We start from the raw sequence: 17954 nt of genomic DNA on the forward strand, positions 1-17954 counted from the left end.
TTTTTTTTTTTTTTTTTTTTTTTTTTTTTCCCCGGCATTTATCCTGCTTGGTGTTCTTTGAGCTTCCTATATCTGTGGTTTGGCATCTGACATTAATTTGAGAAAACTCTCAGTCATTATTGGTTCAGATATTTCTTCTGTTCCTTTCTCTTTTTCTTTTTCTGGTATTCCATTACACATACTTTATACATTTTGTAGTTGTCCCACAGTCCTTGGATATACTGTTATTTTTTTTTTTCAGTCTCTGTTCTGCTTTTCACTTTTTGCAGTTCCTATTGATATATCCTCAAGTTCAAATATTCTTTCCTCAGCCATGTCCAGTCTACTAATAAGTTCATCAAAATAATTCATTTCTATCACAGTGTTTTTGATTGCTAGCATTTCTTTCTGGTTCTTAGAATTATCATCTTTCAACTTACAGTGAAAAATGGTCTTGCATGCTGTTCACTTTATCTGTTAGAGCCCTTAGCATAGTAATCATAGTTGGTTTAAATTTCTACTCTGATAATTCCAACATCCCTTCTATGAGGTTCTGATGCTTGTTCTGTCTCTTTAGATTGTGTTTTTTGCTGTTTGATATCCCTTGTAATTTTTTCTTGATAGCCAGACATGATTTACCAAGGAAAAAGAGCTGCTCTAAAGAATCTTTAGTGAGGTAATGTTAAGGTGTCAGGGTAAGAGAAGCATTTTATCATCTTTTAATGAGCCTATGCCTCTGGATTGTGAACTTCACGTTTGTCAGTTTTTTCCTCCCAACTTAGGTGGACCAGTATGGATAGAACTGACTGTATTGGTATTGTATTTCCCTTCCCCAGGTCAGTTATGCTCTGATAATATTCCCACTGGTTAGGCTCTGGTTAGCTAATTTCTCCTAAGGGCATTTTTTCTTATTCAGAAAAAGAAAGTACTCTTGGTGTTTTTTCAAAATGGTTCCTTTTCCTTTCCCCCTGTTGGAAGCCTTAAGGGACTTTTCTCCTGAGGGGATTTTTTTCCTCTGACATTTACTGTGGGAACCTGGTGGAACTACTGAAAGGTGATCTCACAATATTTGGGGGCACCGGTGACTGGCGGCACCAGTGACTGGGTCTCCCTAGAGTTTTTACCTCTCAGACTTGTCTGCACTGAACCTTCCAGCAATTCTTTAATTACAGTTCAGGTTTTCCTACCCCAGTGTTTGTTCCTGCAGCAGTTTTTACTTGTGCATCTCTGTACTAGTAAGCTGTTAACTCACTGTATTTACTGGTCTCTTTCTCCATTGTGAGGGGCAGAAGTTGTTCTTCCTCGTCCCCTTTCTCACAGCTCCAAGAACAGCTGTTGATTCTTAAGTTTGTTCAGCTTTTTACTTGTTCTTAGGATGGAATGGTGACTTCCAAACTCCTTACATGTGAAACTGAAAACAAAGTCTAAAAACCACTTAAAAAGAAAAAAAGATTAATGGGTTTTAAAAATTTTAAAACTAACAGAGAACTCTTTTTTTTTTCAACCAGGATGAGATTTTTGGGTGGTACCCCAACACATGAAAAACATATTAAATCAGAGCTGCGGTTGTCAGAGGAAAGGGGAAAGTTTGTTGCAGGGTTCCAGGAGCTATTGGCTTGACCTGCCATTCCTTGATCACTTCTAAACTCCCAGAGAATATAGTTTGAATACTGCTCTCCAATTTATTTGTCACTAGTCTCTGATAGTAATAATGGATAGTGAGATCTGTAACATGTAATTTTATATTTAAAATTTTTGCTGTCTACACAACAGTCATACAATATAATTAAAATATTGCTTGTGTCCTGTTACAGGTCATATTTGGTAATTGACTGTTAAAAATAAAACTAGATAGAATTACGGAAGTTGTTAAAACATCTGCATTCTTAACACATCTCATTCCACATATTCCCCTCAATTCCCATTACCCATCGTAGACTCCAAACTTCCACTGTATTAGAATCTTTTAACTATCTAGCATCATCACTAGTTTCTAGAAGAGGGACTTAGAGACAGGGAAAGTGTTAAGTCATTAACACTCTTACTTTCCTTTGTGGTAATGAAGAGTCCTACAAAAGGGATGCCCTTGGAGAAAAGTGATCTTTTTTCCCCCCTGCCCCGAATCTAGCTTTCTCCCCAAACCTTTCTCAGTTTCTCCATTCTTACTTTTAAAATCATTTCCTTTCTTCTCACCATGTTTCTGTACCCTCGTCCCTGCCCCCAAACTTTGTCTTTTCTTCTTTTCTCTCAGGTCAGCTGGTGGCTCATGTTTTCATTGCGCCTCCTAATTGGTGTTAGAACCAAAGAATAGCTGATTCCTCCTCTATTTTGACTTACGTTAAGTGACATTAAAGTCCCCTGGGGAAAACAAGCTAACTTATTTAATAGTAGAATATTTTCTTTTATTTGAAGTCAAATATTACAACAATAAATAATCACCTATAGTCACTTTTCTCTCCCATTTCGTTAGGCTGCTTCCCTAAAGGATAAGTGGGGTTTGAGTTACAAACCAAGTTATAGCCGATCAAAAACCATTTCTGCTTCTGGAAGACCACCTCTTAAGCGAATGGAAAGGGCAAGGTAATATATATTTCAGCCATTGAAACAAGCAATAAAATTGTTGACTCTTTTACCAAGGTCAGCTACTTTTTTATGTTCTAATTATAAAATTAAGATAATAAAAATTAATTTTATTAGTAAAATGCAATAATAGTGGATACTATCAAACTCAGAATTTTATTTAAGGAATCTCTCATCACATTTATAACCACAATGTGGGGTATGCTTTTTAGTAATGAAATACGCTATTTAGACAAGTTTCTTTTTTATTTACATAAAACTGTAGTTTAGAAGGATAGACAAGTTTTCTGTGTAAACTTATAGATTATCCAAAGAAATTAAAAGGTGCATACTAGTAGCTACTGCTCTAAATTTGTCAGTTTAGAAAAAGTATAGTCACGCAGACATTTAGCATATGAAAAAATGGAAATTTTACATTTTATTGAAGTGAAATACAGTTTTAATAGTAAATCAGCACTATAAAAAGTAAGAAGTATAAATTCTTTTTATATGATTTAGTTTTAGAAAAATCTTGAATTAACCAAAACATTGAGTCTTTTTTATGGGATGCTAAAGGTTAAGAGAAAGTCCAATCCTTTGATTAGGTAAATACTTACAAATAAAATGTTATTGCCATTAATCAGACCTTTATAAAGTCCAGGAATATTTTTTTAATGAGAATATTAGTGTTTTATAACTTTGTATTTACTTGCAGTTCTCGAGTAGGAGAAACTGAAGAGCTCCCAGAAATCCGTGTGGATGCAGCATCTCCTGGACCTAGAGTAACTTTTAATATCCAGGATACAGTAAGAGATATATAATTTGTTAGAAATGCACATTGCTAAGTAGTTTTTACAAATTATAAAATTATGGTATTACACTATTTCAAAATACTGATTTCTGACTACAATCAAAGTATGGATTGTGATGATTGAACTGTCTGCGTATTACCAAGTAGTGGGCACTGCCCTCATAACATTATCTGAGAGCCATGAAGCCGGTGTTAGTAGTTTACGTTTTACAATAAAGGCTCCACAACTGCTTTCTCTTAAGTAGAAAGGTTTTTGTTGAATAAATTTTCTTTCCAGTGAGAATCCATATTAAACTACATCTTACACAAATGTAAATGTGGAATATTGATCCTCATTTATGTATTTTATTTATAGATAGATAGCAGAAATTAGAGGGAAGATCAGCTTCAAAGTTGTATTCTAATTTCATAGCATATTAAACATTATATTAAAATGTTTATTTTGTTTTTTGTATATTTACTTTTAAGTCATTATTTTTCATGTTTTTTTTTGTTTTTGTTTTTTTTTACTTTTCTTATTATTTTAATTAAGTCGAAAAATACAGTATGGGGAAGTACACCACAATCCAGCTGTCCTGGGGAAGGGTATTTTCAGGTACTTCCTAAGAACAATATAAATTGTGCTTTAAAACTAATCAACCACACTGAAAATCTGCTTTCAAAATATCTTCCTCTCATTTCAAACTAAACTTAGACCTCAGAAATATTTTACATAATGGCTTAAGACTGTTTGAATTTTTTTTCATCATGTACATCTCATAACCTCTTGCATGCATTTGTCTTAGTTTTTACTTCTGTGTAGTTTAATACTATTAAAAACTAAAAGACTAAATCAGCTAATCAAATCAACCGAATCATAAATAAAAAACTACAATCTGTTATTTCCTAATCCCTAAGTGAAGCAGTTTTTCCTCATATTCAACTACAAAATGAATTTTTTCATAAACAAAGATCAGTTAATTAGTTCAAACAAGAATTAAATTTAATTCATAACAAACATTAATAATTGAGCATTCTTTTGAGTCACTGGTGTAAAAGAACATTTATAAAACTATCCATTTTTTAAATTATTCTTTTGTTCAAAACAATGTAGAAGAATGAATATCTAGATCTTTTTTGTCAAGGTACATTTAAAAATTAGCACTTACCCAAATATATTTTGTTTCCCTTTTGTCACTCTCTTCAAGCTTGAGTCTCAACATGTATCTCATAGTTATACTGAATTTAGTCAAACTGGATTTTTTAAAGAACTGTTTAATTGTAATAGAGTGAGCTTGACAAATATGTTCTTTTTTTATGAAGAAAACTTGGAAAGAAATAATTTACATGAATAGAATGGATTCTGCTAACCAGGTGATTCTCAAAGGGATTAATATTTGAAATGATTCAATTCAAGTCCCATTTTTAATTAGCCATGTACTGCTTGTAAAAAAAAGTATATAAAAAATCATAAATTAATAGCTATGAGATTAAATATTAGATTTTTCTAATCATAAATTAGAAAATAGATTATTAAGGAATGGTTAACTATAAAATAAATATGAAACAAAGAAATATTTATTTACTGTCTCTTACCAAAGTTTTAAAAATTGGCTGTTCTAACAATCTGATTTGTTAACTCAATAACATGTATACTATATAAAATGAAGAACACGTGGATTTGAAATTGTCAATGTAGGACTTAACTGTGTATCGAATAGCAGCATCCAGTAGTTTTAATAATAAATTGCACATAAATTAGTTTGCACATTAAACTTTATAAAGGCTTATTATTGCTCAAGTAACTCTGTGACTCTGTGAAGTTAGGCATCAAAATTAGGTCATGGGGTTTTTGTTTTGTTTTGTTTGACCTATTTAAATGGTCTCCTGGTGAAATCCTGAGTTAGTGACATGGTGTTTATACAAACTATAGTCATCTCTCAATATCTGTGGGGGATTGGTTCTAGGACCCCCATGCATACCAATATCCACAAATACTTGAGTCCCTTTTATAAAATGGTGCAGTATTTGCACATAACCTACGTACATCCTCCCATAAACATTAAATCATCTCTAGATTACTTATAATGCATAGTACACATTAAATGCTATTATAAATAGTTGTTAAATATTTTGTGTATTATTTTATATTGTACTATTATTTTTATTTTTCCTCCAATATTTTCCATCTACACTGGATTGAATCTGTAGGTGTTTACAGAGAGCCAACTGTGTTTACCTTAAAATACAGCATTCTTCAGTTTGACTGATAGATGTTTTATTACTCAGCTATTTGCACAGTTTTCTTTAACTCATGTGGGGCTCATTTTTAAAAGATGTATCCACAAAAAGCATCTACTAGCATGATGAGAAAATAATAAACTTTGTACTGACACTGCATGCTCTTCTATCACTAATTGCTCTTGCCATTCTGATTTACAGTTAATCATGTTTCTTTTGCTTCCACGTTTAACTTCTGCTGTAAAGAATTACAATGTTTACTTATTGATACAGTAATATATGTTTATATAAAGTAAAATCTCATTCTGATTTTTAGTATGTTAGTAGTGTAACTTTCTGTGGTTGGCCCTTTTGCTTCCTTCCTTGGTGTACTATTTCATATGTTCATGAATCTGACCTTTCTTTCATTTCAGAGTGAAGAAATTCAACTCTGAGATGATTTTTAAATGTTTAAATTTATATATTTTTTCTTTTTTTAATTGAAGTATGAATCTGATTGATGTTTTTTGTTTTTACAATCAGTTTCCAGAGGAGACAGAACTGGACCTTTTGTCAGTAACCATTGAAGGTCCATCCCATTACTCATCAAATAGTGAAGGATCATGTTCCGTGTTCAGTTCTCCCAAAACTCCAGGAGGCTTTTCACCAGGCATTCCTTTCCAAACTGAAGAGGGCCGACGGGATGACAGTTTGTCTTCTACCAGTGAAGATTCCGAGAAGGATGAAAAAGATGAAGACCATGAGAGGGAAAGGTTTTATATTTACAGGAAACCCTCGTGAGTAACCTTGTTTTCAGATCCTAATGTAGTATTTCAGAATTTAGAAATGACCACAAAATGTTACATATAACTCAACTTTTACAAAAAATAATTTTTAATGTGCCACACTTGAGTGAGACTTATTAAAAAAATTTATTTTAATAAAATTTATCACATGGTTTATTGTGATGTAGCTCCATATAGCATTATTTTTTAAATTTAAGTGTTTTTCAAGTCATCTAAGTTTAATCATCTAAAATAAAATGGAAATAAAGATGTGGTTATGAGTAAATTAAAGGAGAGGGCTATATTCCTGTGGCATTAAAGTAACAGATTGCAGCAAGGACATACGTAATAGTGAAGGCTAGTTAAGAAAAGTAGTAAAGGGAAGTGGTTAGCAATAGATGAAAGACTTAAGCAAATTCTTAGAAGAAAGAAATAAGATGAAATGGTGTTAATGACATAAATGACATATGTGAAACTTTGTTCTGAATATGCCCTCAAGAGGAGCTGCAAGGATCTTTGGAACTGATGTGTTTAAACCACCCTCAAGTGAGGTTGTGACAGTAATAGTAAGAGTTTCTAATAATGGTAATAAATAATGAGAAATTGCCTTAGCACAAGAGTATAACCGAAAGTTGATCTATAAGAAACTGTCTCTATCTTCAGTCTTCTGTATTTTGAGCTTTAGGGATTCTTTCCTCCCTTTCCTAGACTGAAGCCACTGACTCTTAAATCTGATACATCAGCATATTTGGTTTTATTCCTTCATTTTTCTGGAGTACATTCTCAAATAACTTTCTATGAAAAGTTATTATTGCAGATCTTCATTTTCTTCATGTCTAAAATAGCTTTACTGCTTTTGTGTTTATCATTGCTTTGGGAAAAGAATTCTAGTCTAATATTTATTTCTTCTCCTAAGTAAGAAAAACTGCTGTTATCTTCCAGCATCCATATTCAGCATATGCTGGTTATCTTTTTCAATTCTGTCAATGTGACCTAAGATTTTTTTGATATTTTAGATCTGTTTTCTTCTAGGAAATTTTTAGAATCTTGTCATTATATTTAATTTCATGGTGGTCCAGGTTTGAGTCTTTTCTAACAAGTTTTCTAGGTATTTTGGTATTTCTTAAAACATAATATAAATTTTGTCATAGGAAATATTACTTTATAGTTGTGTGGATAAATTCTTCCCTTTTTTTTTGTTTTGTCTTAACAGTAATCGGACATTTGCCTTCCTGAACAGATGATCTATATCTCCTTACTTTTTATGTTTTACATTGCCTTTTTGAAAACTTTTGTCAGTTTTATTGAGATATAATTTATATTAGTGTAACCATATTTTCCAGATATACAATTGGATAAGTTCTTTAAATATTTTATTTTATTTTGGTAAGATCACTTAGCATGAGATCTACCCTCTTAACACCTTTTTAAGTGTGCAATACAATATCGTTATCTTTAGGCACAATCTCTAGAACTTATTAATCTTGCATAACTGAAACTTTATACATGACTGATTAGCAACTGCCAACCTCCCTGCGACCCCCAACCCCTGACAACCACCATTCTATTCTCTACTTCTATGAGTTGGGCAATTTTAGATACCTCATATAAGTGGACTCCTGCAGTATTTGTCCTTCTGTATCTGGCTTATTTCATGTAGCATAATGTCCTCAAGTTCATACATGTTGTCACATAGTGCAGCATTTCCTTCTTTTTTTTTAAGGCTGATAATATTCCATTGTATGTATGCATCACATTTTTAAATTCATTTGTCTGTCAATGGACATTTTAGGTTGTTTCTACATCTTGGCTATTGTGAAAAATGCTGCAGTGAACATGGGAGTGCTAGTATCTCTTTGAGATCCCGATTTCAATTCTTTTGGATAAATACCCAGAAGTGGGATCTCTGGATCATGTTGTAGTTCTACTGTAATCTGTTGAGGAATCTCCATACTATTTTCCCTAGCAGCTGCACTATTTTGCATTCCTACCAAAATGTCCAAGGATTGTTTTCTCCATGTCCTTGCCAACACTTATTTTTTGTTTTTATTTAAATAATAGTCATCTTAACAGGTATGAAGTCATAATCTTATTGTGGTTTTGATTTGCATTTCCTTGATGACAGTAATATTAAGCATCTTTTCATATACCCGTTGGCTGATTCTTTGCAGAAATGTCTACTTAAGTTCTTAGCCAGCTTTTAAAATTGGATTTTTTTGCTTTCTGAATGCTAGGATTTTCTTACATACTTTGGGAATTACCCCCTTGTCAGATATATGGTTACAAATATTTTCCGCTATTCCATGCTTTTCACCTACTGATTGTTTCCATTGCTTTTCAGAAGCTCTTTTAGTTTGATGTTGTCCCATTTGTCTGTTTTTACTTTTGTTGTCTGTGCTTTTGGTGTCAGGAAATCATTGCCAAGACCAGTGTTATGAAGCCTTTTCCCTATATTTTCTTCTAAGAGTTTAACAGTTTCAAGTGTTATGTTAAGTCTTTAATCCATTTTGAGTTGATATTTTTGTATGGTATAACGTAAGGGTTCAATTTCATTTTTTTGATGTAGATATCCAGTTTTTCCAGCACCATTTGTTAAAGAGCATATGGCATTACTTTTCTTTCCTTGTTCTGTCTTTAATAAAATCTGGAAAGTAACATTTAAATGTTATAATTTGAGAAAATGAAATATTTTCCAACATACACAGTATAGTTTATATACTGATATTCAGACTCCTTAAAAGTGGTGATTATGTCTGTGTCCTCATCACCTAGCACATAGCCTGGCATATAATAGTTATTCAGTACATAACAGCTGAGTAAAATGGCTCCATTAAACTCACTCAAGTTAATTTATAAAATAGTAAAATTTATTTACAGACTATTGCTCAGAGAACATGTTTAATAGTTCGTTAAAAAGACTCTTATTTTACTACAATGTAATGATCAGTTGTTCTTTCTGTAGACACACATCTCGTAAAAAAGCAACAGGCTTTGCTGCTGTTCATCAGCTATTTACAGAACGCTGGCCAACAACACCAGTCAATAGAAGTCTTAGTGGCACAGCTACAGAGAGAAATATTGACTTTGAACTTGATATACGGGTTGAAATTGATAGTGGGAAATGTGTACTCCACCCAACCACCCTTCTACAAGAACATGATGATATAAGTTTGAGAAGGTAAGAAATTGATTAAAAAAGATACATGTAACTTTATTAGAAATACTATTCATATATCACTGAATTATAACAAACTTCTCCATTCCAAAGTGCAGATTTGAAGTGTAAATGTAATTATAGTTACAATGGTCAAGTGGTTATTTCTTATACAATTTCTTATAAACAAGTGCATAATATTTTCTGGCAACTAGAAATGGATGTCTGATTTAGAGTCTGGCAAATTTTTTCATTAAAATAGTTATATCTTTGGAATTCTTTTAACATACATGAATTTCTCAGTGTCTGTCCCTGTATTATACATATTTCAGTTTTAAAGAACAACACAGTGCTTAGAAGTATCTTGGTTATAGAGAGTTTTGATGAGTTCATAAAGAAATAAGAAAGACTGGGAGACAGTTACACAGACCTCAGTAGACTGAAATTGTGTTCAGGATATAACTGCAGCTTTATTATTTGTTTACATCACTAACTAAATGATGATATAAACAGGATTAACATATTTTTTCTTTAAATTTTTTCTTTTCTAATCTAAAAATGAACTGTAAAAAAAAAATAGTTATAATTGAGTGGATGGGTGGACATGTAGATAAAAAGAATGCTGACCATTATTGAAACTGGGTAGTGGGAACATGGAGGATCATTAATGATACTATTCTGATTACTTTTTATATGTTCAAAAATTTCCATAATAAAATATTTAATTGAGGCTTTTATAAAATAAGAGAAAATAAAAAGGTACTATAAACAGTTAAAATCTCTTACAAATGTAGTAGTGATGATAAAAAGAATGACTATTAGTTTATTTTTTATTGAACCATAACCCATAATAAATTGCTAATATTTAGCTGTATTTTTACCTTTATAAAGGGCAGTTTCATTTGGTTCAACCTAGTATGTTCAAATGAAAGTCACGACCTTAGGAAAGAATAAAGGTAACTGCCCTGTATAGTTATGGAATATACAACATTTACATCATTCATGCAAGGCATTAACCAGTCTCACTAGAGATAATGATGAACTTTAGTTTTTTTCAACTTCCTAAAGGATTATATTCTATTTACTGTAAAAATAAAAGTTAGCTTTTAAACAAAAAAAGAGATAAATGTGTCATTTTTTAGAATAACATTTTTCTGTTCACAGGAGTTATGATCGAAGTTCCAGGAGCTTAGATCAAGATTCACCTTCAAAAAAGAAGAAGTTTCAAACTAATTATGCTTCTACCACCCATTTAATGACCGGCAAGAAAGTGCCATCATCTCTACAGACAAAGCCTAGTGACTTAGAAACAACAGTATTTTACATTCCTGGAGTTGATGTAAAGGTAAAAACCTAATTGCCTAGGGTAAGGGATTAGACTATTGGTAGCAATGTTTATTTTCTATCATATATGTTCATCTTTTTCTCATTAAATTAAAATGAGACTTAGTAACTTTTTTGTCTAATATGGCCATATTCTGGACAGAAGAACATCAAAACTGCAGGTTCCCACTAATTTATATAGCATTTTCCATGGACGTTTGATGGAAAGAAGTTCAGTTTTTTAATAAATTGATATTCATAACAAACTTGCTAAACCTCACCTAGTACAACTTCATTAAACAATTTTTTATATTCTAGAATTATAGAATCATAGACTATTCAATTTGAAAGGACATTAAAGATTATCTGAAATGACCTTTTTATTTTAAAAAATGAATAAAAGCAAAGAAACTTGCCAGGATCACAAAGCTAACTTTTAAAAGTTAAAAGTCTTCTGACTTCCAGTGTTCTTTTCTACATTTTTCTATATTTCTTGATTTTCCTCATCTTCATAATTTTAATTTTAAAAGTTTATTTATTTCAATACAGTTGCATTACAATTCCAAGACGCTAAAGACTGAATCACCTAATGCCTCCAGGGGATCTTCCTTGCCAAGAACACTCTCCAAAGAGTCCAAGCTGTATGGTATGAAAGATAGTGCAACATCTCCTCCTTCTCCTCCTTTACCTTGCACTGTCCAGAGCAAGACTAACACCTTACTTCCTCCCCAGCCCCCACCTATTCCCGCAGGTATTTAAGGAGTATATAGTCTATTTTTTGTCATTTTTAAAATTTTTAGTTATTACCTACTTGCTCTTTTGAGACTTTCCAATGCACATGTTTAAGAAAAAAGGACATACACTTGTCAATAATGACTATACAGACTTCATATATGGAAGTGTGGGCCAACCATTTTCACCTGTTTTTGAAATTAACATTACTTTAGAATATCTGTTATAAAATAAACAATATACCAAATAGTTTACTTACTTAAATTTTTAGGTCTGTACATATAAAAAGAGTAGTTTTATATAGCTCAAATTTGGGAGCTTATGATCAGATGGAAATATCAAACGTGACAGTACATTGGGCTTAAACATTTATTACTTCTCTGTTGTATAACACATTACCCAGAATTTATGACTTATAACCTCAACTACAGGTTCTGTTGATCAGAAATGTAGGCACAGTTTGGCTCAGTGGATCTAACTCATGGTCTTTTACAAGATTGTAGTCATGACATTGGCTAGGGCTAGAGTCATCTGAATACCTGATTGGGGCTGAAAAATCTGCCTCCATCATGTCTCAATCATGTGACTGGCTAATTGGTACTTCAGTTCCTCTCATGTGGGCTTCTCTAATGGGCTTCTTGAGTGTTCTCCAAAAGAGACCTGTGTGATGAGTAAAACCTAGTGATAGAAGATCAGTATGGAAGTAAACTACACAAGGGTATGAATAACAGGAGGCAAGGATCATTGAACGTCATCTTGGAATCTGGCTACCATAGCACATGAATGATACCGTACATACATGGCAGGATTTCCAAAAAATATCAGACTAGACAAGAATTATTTGAAAAAGTTTCATTTGGGAGACAAAACCTGATATATAAACCTTTTAAAATGGTAATTATGCTGAGAATGCCTAATACCACTTTTCAGTTAACAAGGCACATCTGTGTCCATTAAGTACATGGCAGATATTAACGCCTTTTATAAATGAGGAAAGTTAAGGCTCATAAAAGTTGGATGTCTTTCCTAGATTTGAACAACTAATAAATGTTAAGAGTTGAAAACCTTAGCCAAAGCTAGCTAAGTCTTAGATGTTTTACTCATTCTCCTGAAGCAGATATATTTAGTTAGGTAAAAGGAAAGAGAAATGGCATTCCATATAGGGAAGCATTATAAATATGTACAAGCTAAGCCTAGGAAAGCCTGAGAACAGTGACATTTTTCTTCACTTGCCACTAAATATTGTTAAAGTTCTCTATATCTTCTTAAATGGACAAAATGACTAATGCTAATGAGAGACTAAGCAAAATATAAAGCTGAAAAACTGGACCAAAACTTGTGATGTAGAGCAAGTAGGGATAACCACCTTATTATATGTCATTAATTGCCTCTGTATTCTAACATTAACATATCATTCCTATCAACCTGCTACTTTTATTATTTTCTTGTAAGGCCTTAAATGTGAGGTACTTCACCTGATTAAACTTTAATATAATTCAAATTTCTGTTTAATTGGAACTTTTTATAAAATCCATTAAATGGAATTTCTAAATGTTCCAGCCAAAGGAAAAGGAAGTGGAGGAGTAAAAACAGCCAAGTTATATGCCTGGGTAGCACTTCAGTCATTGCCAGAAGAAATGGTTATCAGTCCCTGCCTATTAGACTTTCTGGAAAAAGCTCTGGAAACTATCCCAATTACACCAATTGAAAGGAATTATACAGGTAAGCATCCTTCTTATATACCTCCCCATCACATATATTTTGGGATCTTATTATATAGAAGGTTTTCTTAATGCTATTATACATTATTACATAATATATGCAATTATAAATATTAAAGAATTATAAACTGTAAAAGAACTTGAGAGATCATCTAATTGTCACTTACAAATGAAGAAACTAAGTCCTGGTAAGGTTATAGAACTTTCCCATGGCCCCAGCTAGTTAATGACAAAATTTAACATTTAGGTTCTACATCCATAGTGTGTCCCTTGGACTGGAATCTCTTTGAGGGCAAGGATATAATCACTAGTTTCTTTGTACAGTGTTTGGTATAGCAGCAGGAAAATTTGAGTTTGGGGGAATGAGCAAGAGGTGTGAAAAGGGAAAAATGTATAGAATGAAGGGCTACAGAAGCAAATGTTTCTGGGTGTTCATACCTCTCATCTCACTTGTATAAACAATAAGAATCTTTTAATAAATAGTTTGCCTTTGATCTAATAATAAAACTTAACCAGATATTTTAAACAGCTGTCAGCTCACAAGATGAAGATATGGGACATTTTGAAATACCAGATCCTATGGAAGAATCAACAACATCACTAGTGTCATCTTCGACATCTGCTTACTCTTCCTTCCCTGTAGATGTTGTGGTTTATGTACGAGTTCAGGTGACATACTTCATTTCTTTCTTTCTGTTTTAAAGAGGAATGTTTTTCTTAAGTTTATTTGAACACTTCAACATTGTTACTGTTTAAAAGTTTTCTTAACCTCAGGTTCATGAATGTTTAGTATGTTTATGATGGCTTGGAGGTTGCTTCAGTATCTGTGAAGTATGTGTGAAATGTTATGTATATACGGATGCTCAAGTTATGATGCTGTTAAGTTCTGATTAACCCATCACAAACTGAATAGCATAAGTCAGTAATACATTTAATACACTTAACTTACTGAACATCATAGCTTAAACTAGCTTACCTTAAATGTGCTCAGAACACATTACTCTTCAGGTGGGTAAAGTCGTCTAACACAAAGCCTTTTTTATAATACAGTCTTGAATATCTCATGTAATTTATTGAATGTTTACTGAAAGTGAAATGCAGAATGGTTGTGTGGGTCCTCAAAATACAGGTTCTACTGAATGTGTATCACTTTTGCCCATCATAAAGTAGAAAAATCCTAAATTGGAGATCATCTGTATTCACTTTTCTACCAAGAAGTTTCATAGATCTTTGGGTTTTCAAAAATTAAAACTCATACTTCTGTGGCAAAAATAAAAATATTTAAGTTAAAACCCTTTTTTAAGCATTTTATGCCTTTATTTTGGCACCTTAATTTCTTGCCATTATAGTTCTTTTTGGGCAGATACAAAGTGTAATTGAGATGTAAAGTCACAATAGTACTTTTGTTAAAAATTTTGCTAAGCGTTACCTAGTTTTTATTTAGTATTTTATTCTAAAATGCTGTCCTACCAATAGGCCTTTGAGAGTATATATTAGCATATATACTATACCAAATATATTAGTATATATTATATATATTAGCATATATACTATACCAAATATATTAGTATATATTATATATATTAGCATATATACTATACCAGATATAGTATATATTTAATTAAATCCGTTTATCAAGGAGGATTTAAAACTACTTGTATCAAAACTTCAGGGTTTAGTTGATCCTCAATTAAAATCTAATAATCAATCTTAAGAGTAAAGGAAACACAAATGGTCATCTGTTCCAACTATCTTCTATAACGTTAATGTGGCCAAAGAGCTTCAGTCTTACATTGTAGAATTTTTAGCTAGCTTTTTTAAAGGCCTGATGAAAACAGAATTGAATGAGGGCTTGAGGGTTATAAAACCTTTGGGCTGGGTGCAGTGGCTCACACCTGTAATCACAGCACTTTGGGAGGCTGAGGTGGGTAGATCACTTGAGCCCAGGAGTTGGAGACCAGCCTGGGCAACATATGGAGACCCCATCTCTACCAGGAAAAAAAAAAAAAAAAAAAGCCAGGTGTGATGGTGTGCATCTGTGGTCCTAGCTACTTGGGAGGCTGAGATGGGAAAATTGCTTGAGACTGGTAGGTTCAAAGGCTGCCATGAGCCATAATTGTACCACTGCAGTCCAGCCTGGGCAACAGAGTGAGACCCTGTCTCTAAAAAAACAAAAACCAACCTTTGTTATTATGAACAAGTTTAATATAAGCATAAATATTTTTAAGGTTCTGAACTATAACCAACCTTTGTTATTATGAACAAGTTTAATATGAGCATAAATATTTTTAAGGTTCTGAACTATCTAAATATCTAAATACAGTCCCTCCATATACTTAGGAGATTGGCTCTAACACTACCCCTGCCCCCCAGTATGTATACCAAAATCCACACATACTCAAGTCCCGCAGTCAGCCCTGAGGAATTACTAAAAAAGAAAAGAGACAGCCCTCTGTATATGCGGGTTTTTCATCCCAAATACTGTATTTTCAATCCATGTTTGGCTGAAAAAAAATCCATACGTTAATTGGACCAGTACAGTTCAAACCTGTGGTGTTCAAGGGTCAACCGTCTTATTGTTCTGAGATGGCTCCTCAAATATTTAGGTGTTTTAAAATGATAGCATTTTGTTTATACATTTTGATTTTTATATCATGCTTCTGTTTAAAAAAGCTAGGACAATAAACACAAAATCTTAAGTATCAAATGAGTAAACATGATCAATATATGTAGACAGAAATGGAAATTAAAGGTAACTTTTGAAATCCAAGGTGAAATTTCTTAACTTCCCTGTAGATGTTGTGGTTTCTGTATGAGTTCAGGTGATATACTTCATTTCTTTCTATTAAAAAAAAAGTTTCTTAAGTATTGAACATTTCAATATTATTTCCATTTAAAACTTTTCATTTATCGAGTTCCTAGAAAGCTTTTTCTTTCTGTTATTTTTAGCCCTCACAGATAAAATTTAGCTGTTTACCAGTATCAAGAGTAGAATGCATGTTAAAGCTGCCATCCCTGGATTTGGTGTTTTCTTCAAACCGAGGAGAACTGGAGACTTTAGGGACTACATATCCTGCAGAAACTTTATCCCCTGGAGGTAATGCTGCTCAGAGTGGAACAAAGACTTCTGCTAGCAAAACTGGAATACCAGGTATAGATAATGTTCTTTTATTCCTCTAGTATAAAACCAAATACTATTTTTAAATGAATATTTTAATAGTAATTAATACATATTTTTAAATATACTTGGAAAAGGGGAAATCTGAGGATTATTTATAGAAAGAAATCTGTAGTAGACCAATGTTTTGAGTATATTTCGTGTGTTACTTGAACTTGAGTACCCTTTGGTTTCTATTTTTAGCTGAATGGCAATTAGATAGTATTTTGAATTTGGTTTGAATGTACATACTACAAGTGCTATGACATAACTACTATATAATAATTCACACGTTCAAGTACTTTTGAATATCTTTTATCTTAAGCTATACTTGACATTCAGGAGTAATCAGTATTATAAATGGAAAATAAGAAACATAGTGTTACCTTACAGGGATTTTTTTTTATCACACTGAGTGAAAACTGTATCAAGTAGCAGTAGCATATGTATTTTTAAAGGGCAAATTTGGTTATCTAACTCAAATATGTGTTTCATAAAGGTTTTGTTTTTAAAATATAATTGATTTCCTGAGATGATAGGCATTCCTCACTATGTTAAACTGGGTGCCATTTCTGCCCTAAAAATGAAACAGAGATCACACATGCAAATGGTAAAGATTTTATTGAATACCTCTGAAAAAAAGAGACTAGACTGAATGAAAACTGATAAGACTGGAATATAGTTAAAATAGTGGTTCTTAACCAGGAGCTATCTTGTTGGCAATATTAGGAGACAATTTTGATAGTCATAACTGAGGGTTTACAGCTGGCAGCTAGAAGGGAAGCCAGAGATGTTACTAAACATTCTATAGTATATATGACAACCCCCTCCACTCCCAAAGAATTATCTGGTTGAAAATGTCAATAATGGCAAGACTGAGAAGGCTTGCATTAAGAGTGAAAAAAATAAAATCCCAAATTCCATTTTTGAGAGGCATGAAGACTGTGGAGGGCAAATTACCTTTCTGATTTGTAAGGAAATACAGCTTAGGTTTTGAGTCCTACTTGAGAGTCATCTTAGATTCAAATCTTTATTCTAATAATTTCATCAAGCATCAGTTGGAAAAATTATTACAAACTGGCTTGTGAGAAAGCATCCCAAAATTCCTCTTTGAAAAATTGAAATTATATCTTGAACACAGTATTTACTTGTACTAGTGGGGAAATTGTTATAAGAAATCATTTCTTTTGCTGTGCGAATCTTTGAAAGTTTTCACAAAATTGGAAAACAAAAAGGTTGATATCTTAGAAATAAAGATTTTGCTAATGTGGTCACCCATTATCTAGTACTTAGCTCCAAAATATTGCTGTTGGAGTTGTGTTGTCAACAAAATATTGTAAGTGGTAGTGTTGGTCTTTGAAAAACATTTTCTGATTATAAAATTTACACTCACTATTCATTATAGAAAATGAAAAGTACTAAAGATGAAATGCAAATGAGAATATCCCTTTATCCTAGATAACCAGTGTTATCTCTGATAACACTACAACATTTCTATAGTGATACAATCTTTTTCCAAGGCAACAATTGAAAT

General features: G+C 32.4%; 1 protein-coding gene across 1 annotated transcript in view; it reads left to right on the forward strand.

Annotated features, from left to right (window-relative positions):
* KIAA1109 (KIAA1109 ortholog) overlaps nt 1-17954 on the forward strand; it is a 192700-nt gene that overhangs the window by 153423 nt on the left and 21323 nt on the right. The window contains exons 62-70 of the mRNA XM_011976372.1: nt 2450-2559; nt 3254-3344; nt 6092-6345; nt 9296-9511; nt 10652-10832; nt 11360-11561; nt 13103-13264; nt 13793-13932; nt 16213-16414. Coding sequence (XP_011831762.1) covers nt 2450-2559; nt 3254-3344; nt 6092-6345; nt 9296-9511; nt 10652-10832; nt 11360-11561; nt 13103-13264; nt 13793-13932; nt 16213-16414 — 1558 coding nt within the window. The remainder of the gene's footprint in view (nt 1-2449; nt 2560-3253; nt 3345-6091; nt 6346-9295; nt 9512-10651; nt 10833-11359; nt 11562-13102; nt 13265-13792; nt 13933-16212; nt 16415-17954) is intronic.

Source organism: Mandrillus leucophaeus, unplaced genomic scaffold, assembly GCF_000951045.1.
Source record: "Mandrillus leucophaeus isolate KB7577 unplaced genomic scaffold, Mleu.le_1.0 Scaffold1649, whole genome shotgun sequence".
In the NCBI taxonomy this organism is placed as follows: domain Eukaryota; kingdom Metazoa; phylum Chordata; class Mammalia; order Primates; family Cercopithecidae; genus Mandrillus; species Mandrillus leucophaeus.